The following is a 24,228-nucleotide window of genomic DNA, read 5'->3' as shown; positions in this document are numbered from 1 at the left end:
AAGTACCAAATAAATACTATAGACTGTATTAATTCATCAGAGAAGAGAACTCTATGCGTTGAAATAATCAGGAAAGGCTTTGTGCCACTTGAGCAAAGAATGGGTCTTAAAATACGGATAGAATTTTGATTGATAAGGTAAGTGGGGCGTTCTGGGAGGGGAAGCAATTTATTTATTTATTTATTTATTTGTTAATTTTCATTGGAGTATAGTTGCTTTGCAGTGTTGTGTTAGCTTCTACTACTGCACAGCAAAATGAGTCAGCCACACATATACATATATCCCCTCCATTTAGGACACTACAGTGCATTAAGTAGAGTTCCCTGTTCTATACAGTATGTTCCCATCAGTTGTCTATTTTATACATAGTATCAACAGTGTATAGGAGTCAATCCCAATCTCCCAGTTCTTCCCACCCCCATCCCTTTCCCCCTTGGTATCCATTTGTTCTGTACGTCTGTGTCTCTATTTCTGCTTGGCAATTAAGGTCATCTGTACCACTTTTCTAGATTCCACATATATGTGTTAATATACGAAATTTGTTTTTCTCTTTCTGACTTACTTCACTCTGTATGACACTCTCTAGGTCCATCCACATCTCTGTAAGTGACCCAGTTTTGTTCCTTTTTACGACTGAGTGATATTCCATTGTATATATGTTCCACATCTTCTTTATCCATTCCTCTGTTGATGGACATTTAGGTTGCTTCCATGTCCTGGCTATTGTAAATAGTGCTGCTATGAACGTTGGGGTGCATGTGTCTTTTTGAATTATGGTTTTCTCAGGGTATATGCCCAGTAGTGGGATTGCTGGGTCATATGGTAGTTCTATTTTTAGTTTTTTAAGGAACCTCCATACTGTTCTCCATAGTGGCTGTATCAATTTACATTCCCACCAACAGTGCAAGAGGGTTCCCTTTTCTCCACACCCTCTCCAGCATTTGTTGTTTGTAGATTTTCTGATGATGCCCCTTCTAACTGGTGTGAGGTGATACCTCATTGTAGTTTTGATTTGCATTTCTCTAATAATTAGTGATGTTGAGCAGCTTTTCATGTGCTTCTTGGCCATCTGTATGTCTTCTTTGGAGAAATGTCTATTTAGGTCTTCTGCCCATTTTTTGATTGGGTTGTTTGTTTTTTTGATGTTGATCTGCATGAGCTGCTTGTATATTTTGGAGATTAAGCCTTTGTCAGTTGCTTTGTTTGCAAATATTTTCTCCCATTCTGAGGGTTGTCTCTTCGTCTTGTTTGTGGTTTCCTTTGCTGTGCAAAAGCTTTGAAGTTTCATTAGGTCCCATTAGTTTATTTTTGTTTTCATTTTCATTACTCTAGGAGGTGGGTCAAAAAAGATCTTGCTGCGATTTATGTCAAAGAGTGTTCTGCCTATGTTTTCCTCTAAGAGTTTTATAGTGTCTGGCCTTACATTTAGGTCTTTAACCCATTTGGAGTTTATTTTTGTGTATGGTGTTAGGGAGTGTTCTAATTTCATTCTTCTACATGTAGCTGTCCAGTTTTCCCAGCATCACTTATTGAAGAGGCTGTCTTTTCTCCATTATATATTTTTGAGGAAGGGAAGCAGCTTAAATAAAGGGACTCTCTAGGTCTGTTCATGGGCAGTCAGTGGACTCCTCTGAGCAAGGTTCGTGTAGCAAACATATGGAGAATAGCAGACACCGTGTAAGAGAAAGTACCCCAGAGCATCTGCACTTGAGAACTCAGTCATGGCTTCACAAAATTCCAAGTCTAGAGGACCATTTATATACTCAACAAACAGTTACTGAGTATCTGCTATGTGCCAGGCACTGGGAACACCATAATTAGCAAAATAGAACCGACCCTTTCCTCTCTTCATAAAGCTTATCGTGTGGTGGAAGGAGAAGACATTAATCAAATAATTGTAACAGCAAATGCCCAGTTTCAACTGTGACAAGTTCTCCGAAAGAGGTACATTGTGCTATGATGAGACCCTATAAAAGGGGATTTTTCTTTTACTGAAGAGGTCAGGGAGGGCTTTTCTGGGAATATAACCTTTGGTCTGAGGACTGATGGATGAGTAGCATTAACAAGGCCTATCAGGGAATGGAGGTTTCCAGGCAGAGGAATCTCATATGTCAGAAGGGAGCCTGGCAAGCAGGTGGGACTGAAAGGTCATTGTAGCTGGAGCTCAGAGTGAGGGCTGCCTGGTGTGAGATGAGACCGTAGACTTGTGTGGGCCAGAACATGCAGGATGTCGTAGGCTCTGGGAGTCCTGCGTTTATCCCAAGTCTAATGGAAAAGTGCTGAAGGACTTTGAGTGGTGGTGTGTGTGTCACCTGAGCTGCAGTTGAGAATGGATTAAGAAGGAGCCGGAGTGGGTACAGATTGACCCATGAGGAGGCCATTACATTTGTCTAGGCATGTAAAAGTCAGGGTTGGTTGAGGCCGAGAAAAGTGGATACATCTGAGAGCTATTTAGGAAGTAAAACTGATAGGGTGTGGTGATGTATTGGATATGGTTGCATTCTGGCTTCTGAACTGGGTGCATGGTGGTTCCATTCACTGCAAAAAGAGCCACTGGAAGAGAAAGACCAGGTTTCTAAGGGAAGATCATGAGGTCTACTTTGGACATGTTATGTTAGAAGTGTCTGAGACTTTTGAGAGGAGATGATATACCTTAGACTAATACAATGTCATATGTCAATTATATCTTAATAAAACTGTGGAAAAAAATCACACATAACCTCAGTAATAGTTCTACATATCCAAAACACAAAAATGCAAATAAATCAGGTTTCTTCAGAAAAAAGAGGTAATAGTAATTAGGAAGTTGTATTATGAACTCAGAACTGACTTCTGGGCTAGAAGTAATGAACTTTGAGCCCTCATGTAAGCGCCCAGTGCTATTCACTGAATTGCATATAGATGGTACCTGAAGTTGTACAGGCATACCTCCTTTTAGTGCACTTTGCTCTACTGTGCTTCACAGATATTGTGTTTTTTACAAATTGAAGTTTTGTGGCAACCCTGCATTGTCAGACAATGTTTAGCATTTTTTAGCAATGAAATATTTTAAAACTGAGGTGTGTACATTGGTTTTTAAGATATATTGCTATTGCACACTTAATAGACTACTTAATATATACTTTATGTTTATATAAAGTATACATTAATATACTTAATGTTTGTATAGTGCAAACATAACTGTTATATGCATGGAGAAACCAAAAAATTTGTATGATTCACGTTTTTGCAGTATTTGCTTTCTTGCTGTGATTTTGAATGGAACCTGCAATATCTCTGAGATATTGCTGTATATGAGTGTGACATTGCTTACAAGAGAGCATAGAATGAAAAGTGGATTTGACTTATGACCAGGCCTTCAGGAACTCCAACAGATACTGGCCAGTGGAAGAAGAAGTCTTAGAGATAGCTCCGCAGTATCAGGGGCCTGAGATGCCATCTTTGTGTTTCTCTTGAACTTCTCCTCATGTTTGCAAGATATGCCACAGTGGAGGTTATTATATTCTTACATAACTACTTCTAAAAACAGGTTTCAAAAATATATCCTTTCAAATCCTATCAAAAATAGGATCAGTCACGGTAATCAGAGAAAGGTCTCCTGGTGTGCCTTTTGCCTTCTGTCAAAGAGGAAAAATGAGTTTCAGAAGCTCCTCAGCAGATTCTTTCTTAGGTCTTGCTGGCCAGCACTGAGTCACATGGCCATGCCTAGCTGCAACAGAATCTGGGAAATTGTCTTACTTGGCAGTCTGTGTACTGGGAGCTGAACAAGGAAGAAAGGGTTGTTGATAGCAGTTGAGTAGCAACAACAGTGTCTGCCACAGGTAATAGGAGAGGGTCAGTCATGAAGTCAAGGAAAGAGGGTGGTCAGCAGTACTAAATGTTGCTGGAAGTCAAGTGGGAGGCAGACTGATAAATGTCCATAGAATTGAACGACATGGAGGTCATCGGTGACGAAAGGGAGACCTACTTCAGTGCCATGATAGGGTTGGCAGATAGATTAGGGAAGGTATAAAACGGGTATCTAACTAGGGTGAAAGTATCTTTATTCCTCAAGTAAACATAGGCAAATCAAAGAAGATTGCTGTTGTATAGCTTTTAAGGACTCCTCAACAAGATGGAGGTGGTGATAAAAGACTCCCATTCTAATCCATCAGTCTGTCACTTGCTATCTGTCCAACCTTGGGCAAGATAGGAAACTAAACCTCACTCTTTTAACTGCAACATGGTGGTTATGAGATACATAATACATAAAGCTCTTAGCTCAGTACCTGGCACATAATGAACACTCAATAAATGTAAGCTTTTATTATGATCCTATTAGGCTATTTTTTTCCCCGTGTAGTACTTGATTACATTGATATAAGTTTATGTTATAAAGGTATGATTACTAGGGAGTTTTCTTAATATTTCCTTTGTTAAGATAAATAAAATACTTCTCAAGGATCTTGGAATAAAGCTTGATAAAGTCAAGGGCTTATATGATTTTTGAAAGGCATGAATATATGAAAATAAGTAATTTCTAATTTAATGATTAGAGTGAAAAGTCTAATATAATTTAGACTAATATACTTTATTTTAAAGGATCTTTTGTCTGGTATTTACATTTCATGTTCAAACTATATTTTCTTCCTTACAGTATATCATTGTCAATTATTGGAATGCCTCATGAAATATAAACAAGAAGTCTGGAAAGTAAGTTTGGGGCCACATTAAACTCATAGTCACAAGTTCAATTTGTATAATACAGTAAAAATTGTTTGCATATTAAAACTATTGTTTAGATCAAATTTATTGATGTCTTATTATTTTGGTATGGTAGAACTTATAATCCTTCCCTTACAGGTTAATTATTTACCATTTAGAGCAGAAATGATACTTGAGGAACGCAGTGGCTTGACAGAAAATGTAATTGGATATATCTTATTCTTGAAATTTAGCAAATACTATATTATGTGACAGTTTTACTTGATTTGAAAGGTTGCTTGGGGAACTTTCTTCTTTCAAATAGGAGATGTGAATTATTAAGAAATATGTTTTAGGGAAATGTTTTTAAAAATGCAGTATTTGGCAAACTGGCTTTATGCTATTCTAAAATCTTTCACGTTATTCTGAGGAGAGAAGAATTTGTTAAAAGATAGTGTACATCTGAACACTACTGGGGGGCTTATTTACAGGATCCATAAAAATAATAAAAAAAATATTATAATATGATTTAATCTGCAAAGCCCACCTGGATGATGAGATTCCAGGGAAATTAACCACCTCAATCTCTCCATTAGAATTTTCACTGCTTTGGTAATATTGAATGAGCTACCTTTATTTTTATTTGATGATGCTAGTGAAAACATGCTTCTTGTCTCCTTTAGGATCTTTTGTATGTGATAGCCTATGGGCCTTCACAGGTGAAACCTCCAGCTGTGCAAATGCTGTTCCATTACTGGCCCAATTTAAAACCTCCTGGGGCAATAAGCGAGTACAGGGGCTTACAGTACACAGGTAAGAGGAGAATAGCTCGGTGATGCCCCAGCTTTATTTCTTCTGTGCCACATTTGCCTCACTTACTTGTATTTTTTAATCTTGCTAGATTAAATTTACTGTGCCTTTAGACATTGTCATAAATCGATTCTGAAACTAGGTGGTATAAAAATAAATTAATTAAAATTAATTTCAAAAGCTTTTATGACATCATAGCAAATCATGTTAAGTTCCAGTCCCATTTGCTGTACACCTGGCCTCTGGTCTTAACATTGCTAATGCTGATCACTGCAAAGGTATGAGCAGTTAGTAATGCTGCAGATGGGCTCAGATTTAGCAAAATCCCAAGTGGCTAATTCTGCTCTGTTGAGAAGGCTTGGAGTGCTTTCAACATTACCAGTTCAGGCATTAAATAAAAATTAAATGACCCTGAAAGCCTAGGTAGACATGAAGAGTCAACCATTGGTGAATACTGGTATAATTAATCACCAACAAGTAAACATTGAGTTTATTGTTAAGACATATATTTACCCAAAACCAAACAAACTAACCCTTATGTAGTTTATGTTTATATGTTATAAAATCAAAGAAACAATCTATGGCTAATGGAGTTTCTGATGCCCCTGACTACCCTTTCCCCCCACTTAATTGTATACATATTTTTCTGAAAATGGAAGAGATGGATATTTTGGCATAGCTTTTATTCAAGTTATTTTGGACTTGTATACTGATATTCTGAGAAAGTACTTTTTTCTTGGCATCACTCATCTTTCCAAAGGTGATCTGAGGTAGTTCAGAGGGAATTTAACAGAATTCAAGTGTCTGTTTTATGTTCCCGATTAAAGCCAAGTGTTAGAGGTATTGATGGTCCTTGGTGGGCTTATTCTAAACTCAGAACAAATAATATTGGCCTTAGTGGTAACAGTAGTATTGATTGAAATGATGAAAGTAGATAGTAGGTAAATTAAAAAAAATGGAAATTGGTATCATTGATGTTTTATATCATTGCTAGTGGAGAATGTTTAAGCATTGCTGAGTGGATAATTTGAGTGTAAAAGCAAGAAGTTGGAAGCACTAATAAAATAAAAGGTGAAATGACGGAAATATTTGACACCAATCCCTTCTCAATAGATCCCTGAAATAAGCGTTTATGTGATGTGTGAATGGGTAACTAGTATCAAATGAAATTTATTCATTCGATAAATATTTGAAGAGTACTATAGGAAAGAGAAAGTATAGTGCTAGGCACTATACTTTGTGTTGATGATAGAAGAACTGACACAAAACTAGACCTCATGGAGCTTAATGCAGTCTAGATATGGAAACTCATTCATTTCCTCAACACATATTTATGGGGCATCTACTATTAGCCAGACATTATCCTAAGCACTGGCGATACAGTGGTAAAAAAAAACAGGCTAAAACATTGATACGGACATTCCAGCTGTGGGGGAAAGACCAGGAAACTACCTGACAGTGTAATAAGCACTAAGGTAGAGCAAAATACAGAGAGCTGTGGGAACACACAGGAAGGGCCTTTGAACTCACCCTGATGATGGGCAAATTTGGGGAGGGTTAAGTTGTCAAGGAAAGTTCTCAAGTGTGTGACATGTAAGCTGATGCCTGAAAGATATGCGCACGATAGATAGAGTCATAAGGGGAGTGAATCATGAACGGCTAAAATGTGAGTTTGAGGCAGAAGGAACTGCATGGGTTCAGACTTGGAGGCCGAAGATAGCATGATTGTATTTAGGAGCTGGAAAAAGTCATATGCAGCCAGATAGTGGAGGGACAAGAGGAGAAAAGCCAGAGAGAAGCAGAAAGTCTGACAGGGCCTGTGAAAGAGTGTGGATTTTATCCTAGCAGCAAAGTGAAACCATGCACAGGTTTTAAATGGAGAAACCACATGATGAGATTTGCCTGTTCAGAGCATCCGAGAAGCCTGGCAAACTGACAGCCACTTCCATTTACCCCCGTGACCATATCCTCTTGGAAGGCCCAGCCAAACCTCTCTCCCCAGAATAGCTCAGCCTATGCTTACTGAGATCAGAAGAGACGCTCTCATCTTCTCTTGGCTTATCTGAACAAGATGTCTCTGTCTAAAGGCATTCATTCTCTAGTCCATTCTTTTACTCATACCTCCACACACTTCCATCCTTTCAGTGTGTCATTATGTGTCTGCTACCTGCCAGCCTCTGTCCAAGGCCCTGGGAAACAGCTCTCTTGGAACTCCCATGCTAGTCGACCATGGTGTTTTGTGCAGGAAACAAGAGATCATGGAAAAAAATTAATCATTCTGATCTATGTATTATTATTTATCCAGCACTGGCTGTCTGTCTGACGTCATTGTAGCTGCTTATTATCTCATTTAATACGTTAGCCTTCTAGTTGAACAAAATTTATGGACCAAGCGCCATATTGGGTTTTATAGACCTTTTTCTCAGTTAATTCTCACAAAAATCTTGAGAGGTAGTTTTCTTATTGCAATGTTACAGATGAAGCGTAGGACAGAGAGTTTAAGTAACAGCACTAAGTTCACACAGATAATAAAGGAGCACAGCTTGAATTTGATCCTAGATCATCTTAATTGAAAACCCACATTGTTCTGTTCAATTCAGTTCTGTAATTACACTTCAGCTGGAGCACTAGAAATTTTCTGCAATGCTTTCGACAATGAAATATGCACTAAAGGGTATCTTCGGTATTTAGATGGCATTAAAACCCTAAATATTCTCAATAAAAAAATTATGTGGAGATAGAATTTTATGGACTTGGAAGCTCAAAGATGAAATGCTTTCTTAGGGACCAACAACACTGTATGTCTTCCCAGTGATTTATTTCCTTTTTAAAAAGTAAATTTTATTTTTTATAAAAGGAAAATTTGCTTCTAGAAAAATTATAGAAATATGAAAGAAAGAAAAAATACTAACTAGAAATGACCATTATTAACATTTTGATATATTTCCCTCCAGTTTTTTTGATGAGCGTTTTAAAATATAATAGAGGTCATATTGTATATAATTATACAAAGTTACCCCCCCCTTACTATGACATTTTTCAAATACAGAAAAGTTTAAAGAGTAACACTATGAACACACATATGGCCACCTAGATTTAATAATTGTTAGTAATTCACCATAATTTTAACTATACATATATGTATTTAATTTATTTATTGCTCTTAAAGCATAATAACATGGGAATATTTACAGCTCATATGACGATGATGATCAAATAGTGAGGATTTGGTAATCTACAATGTTTGCTTCTTTTGAGTTTATTAGTATTTATCAACAACAAAAACTACCCCAATTGTTTTGGTCATTAAATACAAAATTTTTTTTTTTAATATATTTGTAAGACTTTTTCTTTTTTAAAAAAAATTTTATTTATTTATTTATTTATGGCTGTGTTGGGTCTTTGTTTGTGTGCATGGGCTTTCTCCAGTTGTGGCAAGCGGGGGCCACTCTTCATCGTGGTGCGCGGGCCTCTCACTATCGCGGCCTCTCTTGTTGCAGAGCACAGGCTCCAGACGCACAGGCTCAGTAATTGTGGCTCACGGGCCCAGTTGCTCCGTGGCATGTGGGATTTTCCCAGACCAGGGCTTGAACCCGTGTCCCATGCATTGGCAGGCAGATTCTCAACCACTGCGCCACCAGGGAAGCCCTACAAATCTTAAAGATACAAAAATTACAAGTTTCTTGGGAATGAAATAGCCATTATATTGTTCTATAAAGCTCTGCTGTGGGGGAGAAAGAAATTATTTAGCAATTTTCTTGCTACAGTGTGCCAATAGTACATAATTGAGCCTTTGTTAGCAAAGATGAACACGAGTTATTGTGTAGTTTCCATCTGAATTAGAGGACAAAAATGTGGCACAAGATATACTTTTCCAAGACCAAGATTGTGGCAAAAGTAGATTGAGAATGACTTAAGATAGCACTACAAGGTTAAACTTTGGTCTAGTCTACCAGATATCTAACCCTACAGTAGTAGAGTTGGATTCTTGAGTTGTATACAAGTTAAAAATACAAGAAGGCCTACCAGTCCTTTTATGTCCTAACTTCCTCCTCATTGACTTCTTATTTATCTTTTTATTATATTGATTTATGTCCACATAATTTAAAATGTTTTAAACCATTTTATTGGTGCATTATAGACATGTAAAAAAATACAAATTTTAAGTATATGTGGAACACCTCCCACCATGTTTACTACCATGATTACCTTCTCCTGTCCCACAGGTAACCACTAGCCTGACTTCTTTTTTTTTTTTTGGAAAGGAAAGTTTGCTTTATTTTGGATGCCGGCACACAAGGGGGTTGGCGGGGGGGACTCCTGTCCAAAGGCTGACTCCCTCCCTCCCCCCCACCCCACCCTGCCAACAGTCAGTGGGCAAGAGCTTTTATAGACGGAGGGAGGGGGCTACATGCAGAAACAGCACAGTCAGCTCTGACAGTCATCTTGAAATTGGTCATTGGTGGTCTGACCAGCATCATCTTGATTGTCTTAAGTACAGTTAATCTTCAGTTCCAGGGTTGGTTTGTTCCCATTTCTTTGCTAGCCTGACTTCTAACATCAGAGATTATTCTTGCCTAGTTTTTAATTTTATGTAAATGGAATCACACATTATTTGTGTGTGTGTGCCAGTGTGTCTGTGTGTGTGTGATTTATCTGTGGGTTGAGCATAACTGCACTTGGTTCATTTTTATTGCTATATATATATATATATATATATATATATATATATATATATATCTATCTCAATATTTTACCAAATGTATGTACCACAGTTTATGTATCCATTTTACTATTAATGGATATTTGGGTTGTTCACACTTTTTGGCTCTTACAAATAATGCTGCCATGAACATCCTTCCACATATCTTTTGATACACACATGAACACATGTCTGCTAGATATACGCCTAGGGTAGAATTATTGGATCAGAGGGTATGAATCTATCCAGTTTTTCTTTTTTTTTTTTTTAAATGTAGTGATTCTTTTTTTTTTTTTTTTTAATATTTTTTATTTATTTATTTTTGGTTGTGTTGGGTCTCCGGTTCGTGCGAGGGCTTTCTCTAGTTGCTGCAAGCGGGGGCCACTCTTCATCGCGGTGCGCGGGCCTTTCGCTATCGCGGCCCCTCCCATTGCGGGGCACAGGCTCCAGACGCGCAGGCTCAGTAGTTGTGGCTCACGGGCCCAGCTGCTCCGCGGCATGTGGGATCTTCCCAGACCAGGGCTCGAACCCGCGTCCCCTGCATTAGCAGGCAGATTCTCAACCACTGCGCCACCAGGGAAGCCCTATCCAGTTTTAATGGATAATGGCAAACAGTTTTCCAAAACCAGTAATGGTTGTACTAGTTTGTACTACCGTTAGTAGTGTATGAGAGTTCTTTTTGTCTATATTTCACATTTTAAGCAATACTTAATTTTATTTGTTTTCAAAATTGTAGTCATTTTCGAGGATTTGTAGAAGTATCTTATTGTGCTTATAGTTTGTGTTTCCCTGATTACTAATGAAGTTGAACACTTTTTCATATATTTATTGGCCATTTGGATATCCTCTTTATATAATCTTTGTCAGTTATATATGTTACAAATATCTTTTCTTATTTTTTCTCTCTCTTAATGATGACTTTTGATTAACTGAGCTCCTTATTTTTAATGTAATCAAATTAGCAATCTTTTTCATTATATAAAGTGCTTTTTATATCCTAGGAAAATCTTTCCCTACTCCAAAATTATGACAATATTCTTCATTATCTTATAGAATATTTGTTTTTTACGTTTTACCTTTAGATATATCTGGGACTAATTTTCCTGTATGGTGTGAGGTAAGGGACAATTTTTTTTGTCCTCTTATGGATAGCCAGTCGACTCAACATCACTTATTGAAACTATTGTCCTTTTATTACTGCTCTGTTGTACCATTTTTGTCATAAATCAGGTGTCTATTTGAGGATGGCTCTGTCTGTGGATTCTTTATTTAGTTCTATTCGTGTATTTTTCCTTTTCACAATGCTACACTGTCTGAATTAACGTACATTAATAATAAAATTTTATATCCTTCAGTGCAAGTCTTTCTACCTTGTTGTAATTGTTGATCTCTTGCTTGTCTCCCCTGATTTCTCTTCTTCCTGTTCTTTCTTCTTCTCTTCCTCCTTCAAGGGTATTCCTAGCTATTTGCTAAGTTGAAGAGTTTGTCAAGTTAAACACACACAAACATATACCTAAACAACTAGGATTTGATTGATAATTGCCTTGAATCTATAGATCACTTTGGGGAACTGACATCTTTGTAATATTGAATCTTCTAGTCCATGTACATAGTATCTCTCTTTATTTATTTAGGCTTTCTTTAGTTTCCCTCAATGCTGTTTTGTAGTTTTCTGTGTAGATGTCTTGCCTATGTCTCATGTAGTGTGTTGTTAGGTATTTATTTATTTATTTTGATGTTATTGTCAATGATATATCTTTTAGAAATTACATTTTCTAACTCTTTTTGCTAGTATGTAGACATGCAATTAATTCTAGTATATTGATCTTATATCCAGCAACCTTGATAAATCACTTTTTAATTCTAATAATGAACCTGTAGTTTTGTTTTTTAAAAATTTTTCATGTGTGCAATTATATTATTGTTGAATGATAACAGTTTAATGTCTCCTTTTCAGTCCTTAAGGCTTTTATGTCTCTTGCCTTGTTGTATGGGCTAAAACCTCCTGTGCTATGCTGAGTTCTAAGTTCCTTCATGGTTTCCTCTTTGACCCATGGGTCATTTAGAAGGATGATGATTAATTTCTAATCATATGGGGATTTTCATAGTGAAGTTTTATATTGATTTATAGCTTGATTCCTCTATAGTCAGACAGCGTACTTTGTATTATTTCATTCCTCTGACAATTTTAACACTTTCTTTAGGGCTGAGCTTATGGTCATTTTTGTAAACATGCCTGTGTACTTAAAAAGAACTTGTATTTGGCAGTTGTTTGATACTGTGGTCTATATAAATATATCAATTAAATAAAATTTGTTAATTCTGTAGTTCAAATATTCTATATTCTTATTGCATTTTTGTATATTTCTTCCATCAGTTACTAAGAGTAGAATGTTAAACTCTCCCACTGATGATTGTGGATTTGTGTATTTCTCCTTGTAGTTCTGTCAGTATTTGCTGTATAAATTTGGAGACTGTTTTATTAGGTGTGGACAAATTTAGAATACACTATCTTCCTGGTGAATTGAAACTTTTACCATTATGAAATACATGCCTTTATTTCTAATAATGCTTTTTTTAATATTAAAATCTACTTTGTTTTATTCTAATATAGCTACATCAGCTTTCATGAGTGTGTGTGTAGTATAAATTTTCCCACCCTTTTGTTTTCAGCTTTTTAAGATTTGTATATTTATTTCATGTGGGTCTTGTAAGTTCTGTTTTTTAAACTCAGTTTTCATGATCTTTGTCTTTTAATTGAAACAGTCCATACATATGCAATGTAATTACTAGGATATTTGATTTTAAATCCACCATTTTCTATTTCTCCTGCCTTTTGTGTTCTCTTTTTTCTCTCTTTTTGCCTATTTTGCACTAATTGAGTATATTTAAATATCTCATCTTTGTCCTGGTGAGTTATTCATTTTAAACATTAATTTTAAACATTACCCTAGAGATTACAGTAGTCCCCCCTTATCCATGGTTTTGCTTTCCATGGTTTTGGCTACCCACGGTCAACTGCAGTCCGAAAATATTAAATGGAAAATTTCAGAAATAATTCATAAGTTTAAAATCGTGTGCTGTGTTGAATGGTATGGTGAAATCTCACACCCTCCTGCAGTGTCCCGCCTGGGGCTCCCAACCATAGACGTCATATTCTCCTGACATCCAGTCATCAGCATCATCATGGCTTGATGATCCAGGATCACCCCAAGCGGAAGATCCATCTTCTGATGTCTTGTCAGAAGGTCAACAGTAGTCTAACACTACAACACAATTCCTACGTCATTCATCTCAATTCATCTCATCATGTAGGCATTTTAATCTCACATTATCTTAAGAAGGGTGAGTACAGTGCAATAAGATATTTTGAGAGGGAGAGACCACATTCACATAACTTTTATTACAGTATATTGTTATAATTGTTCTACTTCATTATTAGTTATTATTGTTAATCTTTTATTGTGCCCAATTTTTTTTTAACAAATTTATTTTATTTATTTATTTATTTTTGGCTGCTTTGGGTCTTCGTTGCTGCATGCCGGCTTTCCTAGTTGCGGCGAGCAGGGGCTACTCTTCGTTGCGGTGTGCAGGCTTCTCATTGCAGTGGCTTCTCTTGTGGTGCATGGGCTCTAGGTGTGCAGCACACGGGCTCAGTAGTTGTGGCTCACGGGATCTAGAGCAGAGCCTCAGTAGTTGTGGCGCATGGGCTTAGTTGCTCCATGGCATGTGGGATCTTCCCGGACCAGGGATCGAACCTGTGTCCCCTGCATCGGCAAGCGGATTCTCAACCGCTGCACCACGAGGGTAGCCCTGTGCCTAATTTATAAATTAAACTTGATCACAGATATATATGTATAGGAAAATCATATTATACACAGGGTTCAGTAGTATCCATGACTTCAGGCATCTGCTGGGGGTCTTGGAACGTATCCCCCATAGATAAGGGGGGGGATGCATTTTTGACTTGTCAGTGTCCAGTATAAAATAGTACTTTTACCTTTTTCTGTAAAATGGCAGAAGATTTTAACTTCTTTTACGCACTCCTGACCTTCATGATATGCTGTTATGCTCTTTCTATTTTTAATAATTACACAAAACATAATTATTATTGTTCTTTGCAGTCAGTATTCGTTAGATTTTTTCTTGCTCTTTTCACTTTTTATATCTGTAAGCTCCCATCTAGGATTTAATTTTTTTTCCTTAATAATATCCTTCTATGTTTCCTTTAGTGCCTTTCTACTGGGGATGCATTTTCTCAGTTAGTGTTTGTCTGAAAATGTCTTTGTTTTGGCTTGATTTCTTAAAGATATTTTCTCAGTGTATAGAACTCTAGATTGGCATTTTCTTTCAGTACTTTGGAGGTATTTAATGATCTTTTTGTTTTCATTGTTTCTGTTGAGCTGTCAGTTTTTGCACTTTTTTAAATTGAAGTATAGTTGATTTACAATACTGTGTTAGTTTCAGGTGTACAGCAAAATGGTTCAGTTTCATATATATATATGTATATGCATACATATATATATATTCTTTTTCGGATTCTTTTCCATTATAGGTTATTACAAGATAATTAATGTAGTCCCCTGTGCTATACAGTAAATCCTTGTTGTTTATCTATTTTGTATATAGTAATGTGTATCTGTTCATCCCATCCTCCTAATTTATCCCTTCCCCACCTTTCCCCTTTGGTAACCAAAAGTTTGTTTTCTATGTCTGTGAGTCTGTTTCTGTTTTGTAAATATGTTCATTTATGCTGTTTTTTAGATTCCATGTGTAAGTGATAGCATATAATATTTGTCTTTCTCTGTCTGACTTACTTCACTTAGTATGATAATCTCTAGGTCCATCCATGTTGCTGCAAATGGTAATATTTCATTCTTTTTTATGACTAATATTCCATTGTATATATATACCACATCTTTATCCATTCATCTGTTGATGGACACTTAGATTGCTTCCATGTCTTCGCTATTATAAGTAGTGCTTCTATGAACATTTTGGTGCATTTATCTTTCCAAATTAGGGTTTTTGTTTTTTCTGGATATATGCCCAGGAGTAGGATTGCTGGATCATACGGTAACTCTATTTTTAGTTTTTTAAGGAACCTCCATACTGTTTTCCATAGTGGCTGTACTAATTTACATTCCCACCAACAGTGTAGGAGGGTTCCCTTTTCGCCACACCCTCTTCAGCATTTTTTATCTGTAGACTTTTCAGTGATGGCCATTCTGACTGGTGTGAGGTGATACCTCATTGTAGTTTTGATTTGCATTTCTCTAATTTTAGCGATGTTGAGCACCTTTTCATGTGCCTGTTGGCCATCTGTATGTCTTCTTTGGAGAAATGTCTATTTAGGTCTTCTGCCCATTTTTTGATTGGGTTGTTTTTTTTTATTGAGCTGTATGAGCTGTTTGTGTATTTTGGAAATTAAGCCCTTGTCGGTCGCTTCATTTGCAAATAATTTCTCCCATTCTGTAGATTCTCTTTTCATTCTATTTATGGTTTCTTTCGTTGTGCAAAAGCTTATAAGTTTGATTAGGTCCCATTTGCTTATGTTTTCTTTTCTTTCTTTTGCCTTGGAAGATTGATTTAAGAAAATATTGCTACGATTTATGTCAGAGAATGTTTTGCCTATCTTCTCTTCCAGGAGTTTTATGGTGTCATGTCTTATATTTAAGTCTTTAAGCCATTTTGAGTTTATTTTTTTGTACGGTATGAGGGAGTGTTCTAACTTCACTGATTTACATGTGGCTGTTCAGCCTTCCCAGCACCACTTGCTGAAGAGACTGTCTTTTCTCCATTGCCTCCTGTGTGGAAGATTAATTGACCGTAGGTGTTTGGGTTTATTTCTGGCCTCTCTATTCTCTGTTCCAGTGACCTATATGTCTGTTTTTGTGCCAACATTTGTACCAACACAATGCTGTTTTGATCACTGTAGCTTTGTAGTATTGTCTGAAGTCTGGAAGGGTTATGCCTCCAGCTTTTTTATTTTTCCTCAGGATTGCTTTGGCAATTCTGGGTCTTTTGTGGTTCCATATAAATTTTAGGATTATTTCTTCTAGTTCTGTGAAAAATGTCATGGGTAATTTGATAGGGTTCACATTAAATCTGTAAATTGCTTTGGGTAGTATGGCCATTTTAACTATATTCATTCTTCCAATCCAGGAGCATGGGAGATCTTTCCATTTCCTTGAATCATCTTCAATTTTCTTTATCAATGTTTTACAGTTCTCAGTGTATAAGTCTTACACCTGCTTGGTTAGATTTATTCCTAGGTGTTTTTTTTTGGGGTGAGATTTAAATGGGTTTTTAAAAAAACTTTCTCTTTCTGATATTTCATTGCTAATGTAAAGAAATGCAACAGATTTCTGTATGTTAATCTTGTATCCTGCTACCTTGCTGAATTCATTTATCAGTTCTAATAGTTTTTGTGTTGAATCTTTAGGGTTTTCTATTTAGAGTATCATGTTGTCTGCATATAATGACAATTTTACCTCTTCCCTTCTGATTTGGATACCTTTTATTTCTTTTTCTTGTTTGATTGCTATGGCTAGGACTTCCAATACTATGTTGAATAGAGTGGTGAGAGTGGGCATCCTTGTCTCGTTCCAGAATTTGGTAAGAAGTCTTATAGCTTTTCACCACTGAGTATTATGTTGGCTGTGGATTTGTCATAAATGGTTTTTATTATGTTGAGATATGTTCCCTCTATACTCACTTTGGGGAGAGTTTTTATCATGAGTGGAAGTTGAGTTTTATCCAATGCATTTTCTGCATCTATTGAGATGATCATGTGGTTTTTGTCTTTTGTTGATGTGGTGTATCACACTGATTGATTTGCATATATTGAATCATCCTTGAGACCCTGGGATGAATCCAACTTGATCATGTTGTATGATCCTTTTTATATGTTCTCGGATTCAGTTTGCAAATATTTTGTTGAGGATTTTTGTATCTTTATTCATCAAAGATATTGACCTGTAATTTTCTTTTTTGGTAGTGTCTTTGTCTTGTTTTGGTATCAGAGTGATGGTGGATTCATAGAGTGACTTTGGGAGTGTTCCCTCGTCTTCATTCTTTTGGGAGAGTTTGAGAAGGATAAGTATAAGTTCTCCTTTGTATGTTTGATAGAATTCCCCAATGAAGCCATCTGGTCCTGGACTTTTGTTTGCAGGGATTTTTTAAAAAAATTACAGATTCTATTTTACTTCTTGTGATTGGTCTTTTCAAATTATCTGTTTCTTCTTGATTCAGTTTTAGCAGGCTGTATGTTTCTACAAACTTGTCCGTTTCTTCTAGGTTTTCTATTTTATTGGCATATAACTGTTCATAGTATTTTCTTATGATTTCTTATTTTGTATTTCTGTGGTATTGGTTGTTATTTCTCCTCTTTCTTTTCTTATTTTGTTTATTTGGGTCATCTCTCTTTTCTTCTTGGTAAGCCTGGCCAGAGGTTTGTTGATTTTGTTTATACTTTCAAAAAACTACCTCTTGGTTTTATTGATTTTTTTCTATTTTTTTTTTAAAATCTCTATTTTATTTATTTCCTCTCTGATCTTTATTATTTTCTCTCTGATCTTTATTATTTCCTTCCTTCTGCTGATGTTAGGTTTTGTTTTTTCTTCTTTTTCTAATTCTTTTAGGTGGTGGGTTAAGTTGTTTATTTGGGATTTTTCTTGTTTTTGAGGAAGGCCCGTAATGCTATAAACTTCCTTCTTAGGACTGCTTTTGCTGCATCCCATAGATTTTTTTTTAATTTTAAAAATTTTATTGAAGTATAGTTGATTTACAATGTTGTGTTAATTTCTGCTGTACAATAAAATGATTCAGTTATACATATAAATATATATATATGTATATATATGTGTATATATATATATATATATATATATATATATATATATATATATCTTTTTTTTCTTTTGTTGCATCCCATAGATTTTGTATGGTTGTGTTTTCATTGTTGTTTTTCTCAAGGTATTTTTAAAACCTCCTCTTTGATTCCATTGTTGACCCATCGGTTTTTTAGTAGCAGGTTGTTTAGTCTCCATGTGATCATTTTTTCTTATTTCCCTTTCTGTGGTTGATTTCTATTTTCATGCCAAGTTGTTGCCCTTTTGAAGGTTAAACTGCCTTCTTTTTTTTCTTTTGAAAACTGTTCTCTTTTTTTTTCTATTTGATTGAAATTTTCTTTTTTTCCAGTTTTATTGAGAAACAATTAACATGTCACTGTATAAGTTTAAGGTGTACAGCATGATTGTTTGATTTGTATATATTGTGAAACTATTATTGCAGTAAGTTTAACTAGCATCCATCATCTCATATATCAACACAAAGAAAAGAAAGAAAGGAAAACAATTTTTCCTCCTTGTGATGAGAAATCAGGATTTACTCTCTTAACAACTTTCTTATATATCATACAGCAGTGTTAACTATAATCATCATGTTGTACCTTACACCCTTAGTACTTATTTATCTTATAACTGGAAATTTGTACTCACAACTTCTTTATCTGTTTATCCATTGATGGACACTTAGGTTGCTTCCATGTCGTGGCTATTGTCATAATGCTGCTGTGAACATGGGGGTGCAGATATCTTTTCAAGTTAGTATTTTTGTCTCCTTTGGATATATTTCCAGAAGTGGAAATGGTAGTTCTATTTTTAATTTTTTGAGTGTTCCTTTTACTGTTTTCCATAGTGGCTGCACTAATTTACAGTAGTGCACGGGGGTTCCCTTTTCATTACATCCATGTCAGCATTTGTTATCTCTTGTCTTTTTGATGCTGGTCATTCTAACAGGTGTGAGGTAGTATCTCATTGTGGTTTTTTTTTTTTAATAGATCTTTATTGGAGTATAATTGCTTCACAATACTGTGTTAGTTTCTGTTGTACAACAAAGTGAATCAGCCATATGCATACATATAGTGAGTCAGCCATATGCATACATATATCCCCATGTCCCCTCCCTCTTGAACCTCCCTCCCACCCTCCCTATCCCACCTCTCTAAGTCATCACAAAGCACGGAGCTGATCTCCCTGTGCTATGCTGCTGCTTCCCACTAGCTAACCATTTTACATTCGGTAGTGTATATATGTTGATGCTACTCTCACTTCGCCCCAGCTTCCCCCTCCCCCACCATGTCCTCAAGTCCCCTTGTGGTTTTAATTTGCATTTCCCTAATGACTAGTGATGTTGGGCACCTTTTCATGTACCTGTTGAGCTTTTGTATATCTTCTTTGGAAAAATATCTATTTAGGTCTTTTGCCCATTTTTAAATTGTTTTCCTCTTCTTTTTTGCTATTGAGTTCTTTATATATTTTGGATATTAACCCCTTATTGGATATATGGTTTACAAATGTTTATTCTCATTCCATAGGTTGTTTTTCACTTTGTTGAAGGTTTCTTTTGCTGTGCAGAAGCTTTTTAGTTTGGTGTAGTCCCACTTGTTTATTTTTGATTTTGTTGCTTATGCTTTAGGTGTCATATCCAAAAAATGATTACCAAACCCATGTCAACGAATTTTATTCCTGTGTTTTCTTCTAGGATTTTCATGGTTCCAGGTCTTACAGTTAAGTCTTTAATCCATTTCAAGTTAATTTTTGTGAGTAGTGTAAGATAGGGATCCAGTTTCATTCTTTTACATGTGACTATCCACTTATCCTAGCACTACTTATTGAAGAAACTGTCTTTTCTCCATTTGAGTACTCTTGGCTCCCTTTGTCAAATATTAATTGACCATATATGCTTGGGTTTATTTCTGGGCTCTCAGTTCTATTCTATTGGTCGTATGTCTGTTCTATGCTGGTACCATACTGTTTTGATTACTATAGCTTTATAGTATAACCTGAAATCAGGGAATGTGATGCCTCCTGCTTTGTTCTTTTACAGAATTTCTTTGGCTGTTTGAGGTCTTTTGTGGCTCCATATAAATTTTAGGAGTGTTTTTTACATCCATAAAATATGCCATTATAATATTGATAGAATTGTATTGAATCTATAGATGACTTTTGGTAGTATTGAAATTTTAACAATATTAATTCTTCCAGTTCATTAACATGGGACGCCTTTCCATTTATTTGTGTCTTTGATTTCTTTCATCAACGTCTTGTAGTTTTCACACTAGAGATCTTTCACCTTCTTGGTTAAGTTTATTCTAAGTATTTTATAGTTTTTGATGCTATTGTAAATGAAATTGATTTCTTTATCTCTCTTTCATAAAATGCATTGTTAGTATATAGAAATGCTACTGATTTTTTTTTTTTTAATTTTTAAAAAAATTTATTTATTTATTTATTTATGGCTGTGTTGGGTCTTCGTTTCTGTGCGAGGGCTTTCTCTAGTTGTGGCAAGCGGGGGCCACTCTTCATCGCGGTGCGCAGGCCTCTCACTATCGCGGCCTCTCTTGTTGCGGAGCACAGGCTCCAGACACGCAGGCTCAGCGATTGTGGCTCACGGGCCCAGTTGCTCCGCGGCATGTGGGATCTTCCCAGACCGGGGCTCGAACCCGTGTGCCCTGCATTGGCAGGCAGATTCTCAACCACTGCGCCACCAGGGAAGCCCGCTACTGATTTTTGTATCTTAATTTTGTATCCTGCACCTTTACTGAATTCATTGATCTAACAGTTTTCTTGTTGGGTCTTTAGGATTTTATATATATAAAATAATGTCATCTGCAAATAGAGACAGGTTTATGTCTTCCTTTACAATTCTCATACCTTTTATTTCTTTTTCTTGCCTGATTGCTCTAGCTGGGACTTTCAGTACTATGTTGAATAAGAGTGTTGAGAGTGGGTAATTTGTCTTGTTCCTGATCTTAGAGGAAAAGCTTTCAACCTTCCACCATTGAGTATGATGTTAGCCATGGGCTTGTTATATATGGCCTTTATTATGTTGAGATATTTTCCTTCTATGCTTAATTTGTTAAGAGTTTTTATTATGAATTTTGAGTTTTGTCATATGCTTTTCCTGCATTTGTTGAAGTAATCATATGATTCTTTTCTTTCATTCTAATAATGTAATGTATCATATTTATTGATTTGTGTATGTTGGACTATTTTTGCATTCTACAGATAAATCTCGCTTGACCATCGTGAATGATCCTTTTCATGTGCTGCTGAATTCATTTGCTAGTATTTTATTGAGAATTTTTGTATCTATATTCATCAGGGATATTGACCTTTAGTTTTTTAGTAGTGACCTATCTGTGGTCTCCTGAATATCTGGTGTGTTCAGCAAAGTTCCTCACTTTGGCTACATTGGAAATACAGTGCATGTCTAGCACAATGTGACCTATAAAATCTCTGTTCAGCTTTCAACCATTAAGTATGTGTTCTCTGCTAGTCCTTGTAAAGTTTTGCTGTGAGACCATGCAGTTTAGGATTAGGCCAAGGACCTGAGGAGCATCCTTACACAGATTTTTGGGACCTCTTCTCTGGCACTCCCTGCTGTTCTCACTTTACTCACAAATTCCAGTTGCATTAGCACTTCTTCACTCTGATGTTTCCTCTACGCAGTGAAAATGCTAATTACTAATTGGGCTTCACTTCTCTTTGCTGCAGTTTGCAAGTGTTCCCAGGCAGAAAACCAAGGTGAATGTAGAACTTAATTTGTGTGCTCCTCTCTTTTCAGAGGATTGCAACCTTGTGTTAAAATCTGTGCCCAGTGTTGGAAACGAGTTGCTTTATACATTTTGTCCAGTTGAAGGATAAGTCCAATACATTCTTAAAACATCATGGCTGTAACTGGAAGTTCTCTTATTTCTTCAACAATGGCTTTTACCGTATTCTCATCCTTCTTTCTGGAATTCCAATGACACATATGTTACATCTTTTCTCCCATGTCTTCTATGAATATTTTTTTTATATTCTCCTCTCTCATTTCGTCTTTCTATGCTTCATTCTGAATCTTTTTGTCTGATTTTTCTTCCTCATCATTAACTGTTAACTTCCCAAATGTATTCTTAATTTTGTTAATTGTATTTTTAAGTTCTAGATTTCCATTTGGTTCTTTAAAAATTCCAATATCTGATTATATTCTCTAACTGTCTCTTACTTTATAGAATATATTAAGCATAGTTATTTTAAGGTCTTTTCCTGATAACTCTATATTCCGGATCTCTGGAGATTCTGATTCTATTGTCATTTCTTTTTTTTTTTTTTCTTGTCTTCTTATTTGTATTTTTTAAAATAATTGTGTGCAAGATATTAGATAGAAAAACTATAGAGTTAATTTAAGGTTTAGGATTAAGTTATGTTTCTTCAGAGAGTATTTGTGTGTTTGCTTCTGGCAGGAGGCTGTAGACATTGGTAACCCAGGTCACTTTAATGCAGCTCAGAAAAAAAATCTGTGGTCAATTCTTGAGATGATTTGAAGCTGGTTTTCAGTCCCTGTGAGGGTTGGTCTATTTCTGGTTCCTCTTTACTCCTAGGGTGTGACCTTTTGGGACCTCTACCCACAGCACAGGGAGATTTTTAGGTTTCCCATTCCTTGGTAGTCACCCAATTCCAAATTTAGTTCCCCTATTTCGGAGAGTCTGTTGAAATCTGCTCATCTTGTGGAATTGACAGAAAGAGAAATAGGCAAAGGAGAAAGAGTGGCCTCAAATGCCAGGCCTAGCTTTTGGCAATCCCATTTTCTTTTGGATCATGGCCCCATAATTCTCCCATACAATTCTCTGGGTTTTTGTTTGTTTATTTGCTTTTGCATTTAATCTTGTCTGGTTTTCTAATTGTTCTCATTAGGAGAACTGACTTGAATTTATTTGTCTATTGTTTCTGCAGAAATGGAACCCAGACTTTTTTTTTTATGTAATATTTTCAATGGTGGAATGTAGGTCATATATATTTTTCGAGGTCAGGCATATTTAAGAATGTCTTTCTATTTCTTCACACATGAAAGAAGCCTCTGCCTCACTGTGAAAAATGTGTAAAAATTGCTTCATAGTTTTCTGGCATTTCAGAGTTGTAGAAGACAAATCTTAGACCAGTGATTTTTATCTGTTACAGGAGTTAACCTTTGTTGTTCTTAATTCTTGGAGCCTTATCTATTTATTAAAAAAAAAAAAACTTTTCTTAAATATTTCTATATAAGTATCTTTTCATTAATTTCTATAATGTGAAGAACACTTTCAATCTGCAAATTCAGGTCCTTTTTTCAGGAAATTTCCCATTAATGAAATTTTAAATTATTGCTTTCTTCAAATTGTCTTGGTTTATTCCTCAGGGACACCTGTAATTCATAGGTCATGTTTTCATTTTCTGTGCTGTGTAGCTGTTAATAGCCACTATTTTCCATACATTTATCTTTTCCTCTATATTCTTAGCTTTTCAGGTTGGTTTACTCTATAACTTACTTGATTTTTCCCCCAAATCAGCTCTATTTATTGCACTGAATGAGGGTCTCTAATTTTGCTATCTCATTTTTAGTTTAATTACATTTATCATGTCTTTTATCTAACTCTATTTTTATCTCATTCTGTTAGTGTCCTATGTCACCCTGAATTTCTGTGACTGTCTACTCCTGTTTTTATAGAGGTCTTATGTTCTTGCTTCATGTTGCAGATGCCACACACTTTCCTAAAATCTTTTGATTCATTGACTAGATAATTTTCAGACAAATGTTTTCTCTCAGGTTTCAGTATACTATTTCATTTCCTTTGAAGTATACATTTGGTTGGTCCTTCATTTTTTAAAAAAATCAATTTTTTTGAGATATAATTTTCGTGCAATAAAATAACCCATTTTAAGCACAGTTTGATAACTTTTGACAAACGTATACACTAATGGAACCAAAGCTGTAATCAACATACAGGACATTTCCATCACCCCATAAATATCTCCTAGTTTTATTTTCAGTCCATCCACCATAGGCAACCACTGATCTGCTTTTTGTCATTATAGACTAGTTTTGTCTGTCCTAGGATTTCATATGAATGGCATCGTATAGAATGTACTATTTTTGTGTCTGCTTATTTCACTCAGCATAATGGTTTTAAAATTTATCCATGTTGGTATACAAGTAGTTCATTTTTT

At 35.7% G+C, this 24,228-nt stretch overlaps 1 protein-coding gene across 3 annotated transcripts in view; it reads left to right on the top strand.

The window, feature by feature from the left end:
* UNC79 (unc-79 homolog, NALCN channel complex subunit) overlaps positions 1–24,228 on the top strand; it is a 202,856-nt gene that overhangs the window by 10,195 nt on the left and 168,433 nt on the right. For all 3 annotated transcript variants that reach the window (XM_068553881.1, XM_068553705.1, XM_068553790.1), the window contains exons 3-4: positions 4,637–4,692; positions 5,367–5,496. In XM_068553881.1, the coding sequence (XP_068409982.1) occupies positions 4,637–4,692; positions 5,367–5,496 (186 nt within the window). The remainder of the gene's footprint in view (positions 1–4,636; positions 4,693–5,366; positions 5,497–24,228) is intronic.

The sequence above is a fragment of the Eschrichtius robustus genome, chromosome 1, assembly GCF_028021215.1.
Source record: "Eschrichtius robustus isolate mEscRob2 chromosome 1, mEscRob2.pri, whole genome shotgun sequence".
NCBI classification, from domain to species: domain Eukaryota; kingdom Metazoa; phylum Chordata; class Mammalia; order Artiodactyla; family Eschrichtiidae; genus Eschrichtius; species Eschrichtius robustus.
Note: the sequence above shows the minus strand (reverse complement) of the source record. Positions and strands in the feature narration are given on the sequence as shown.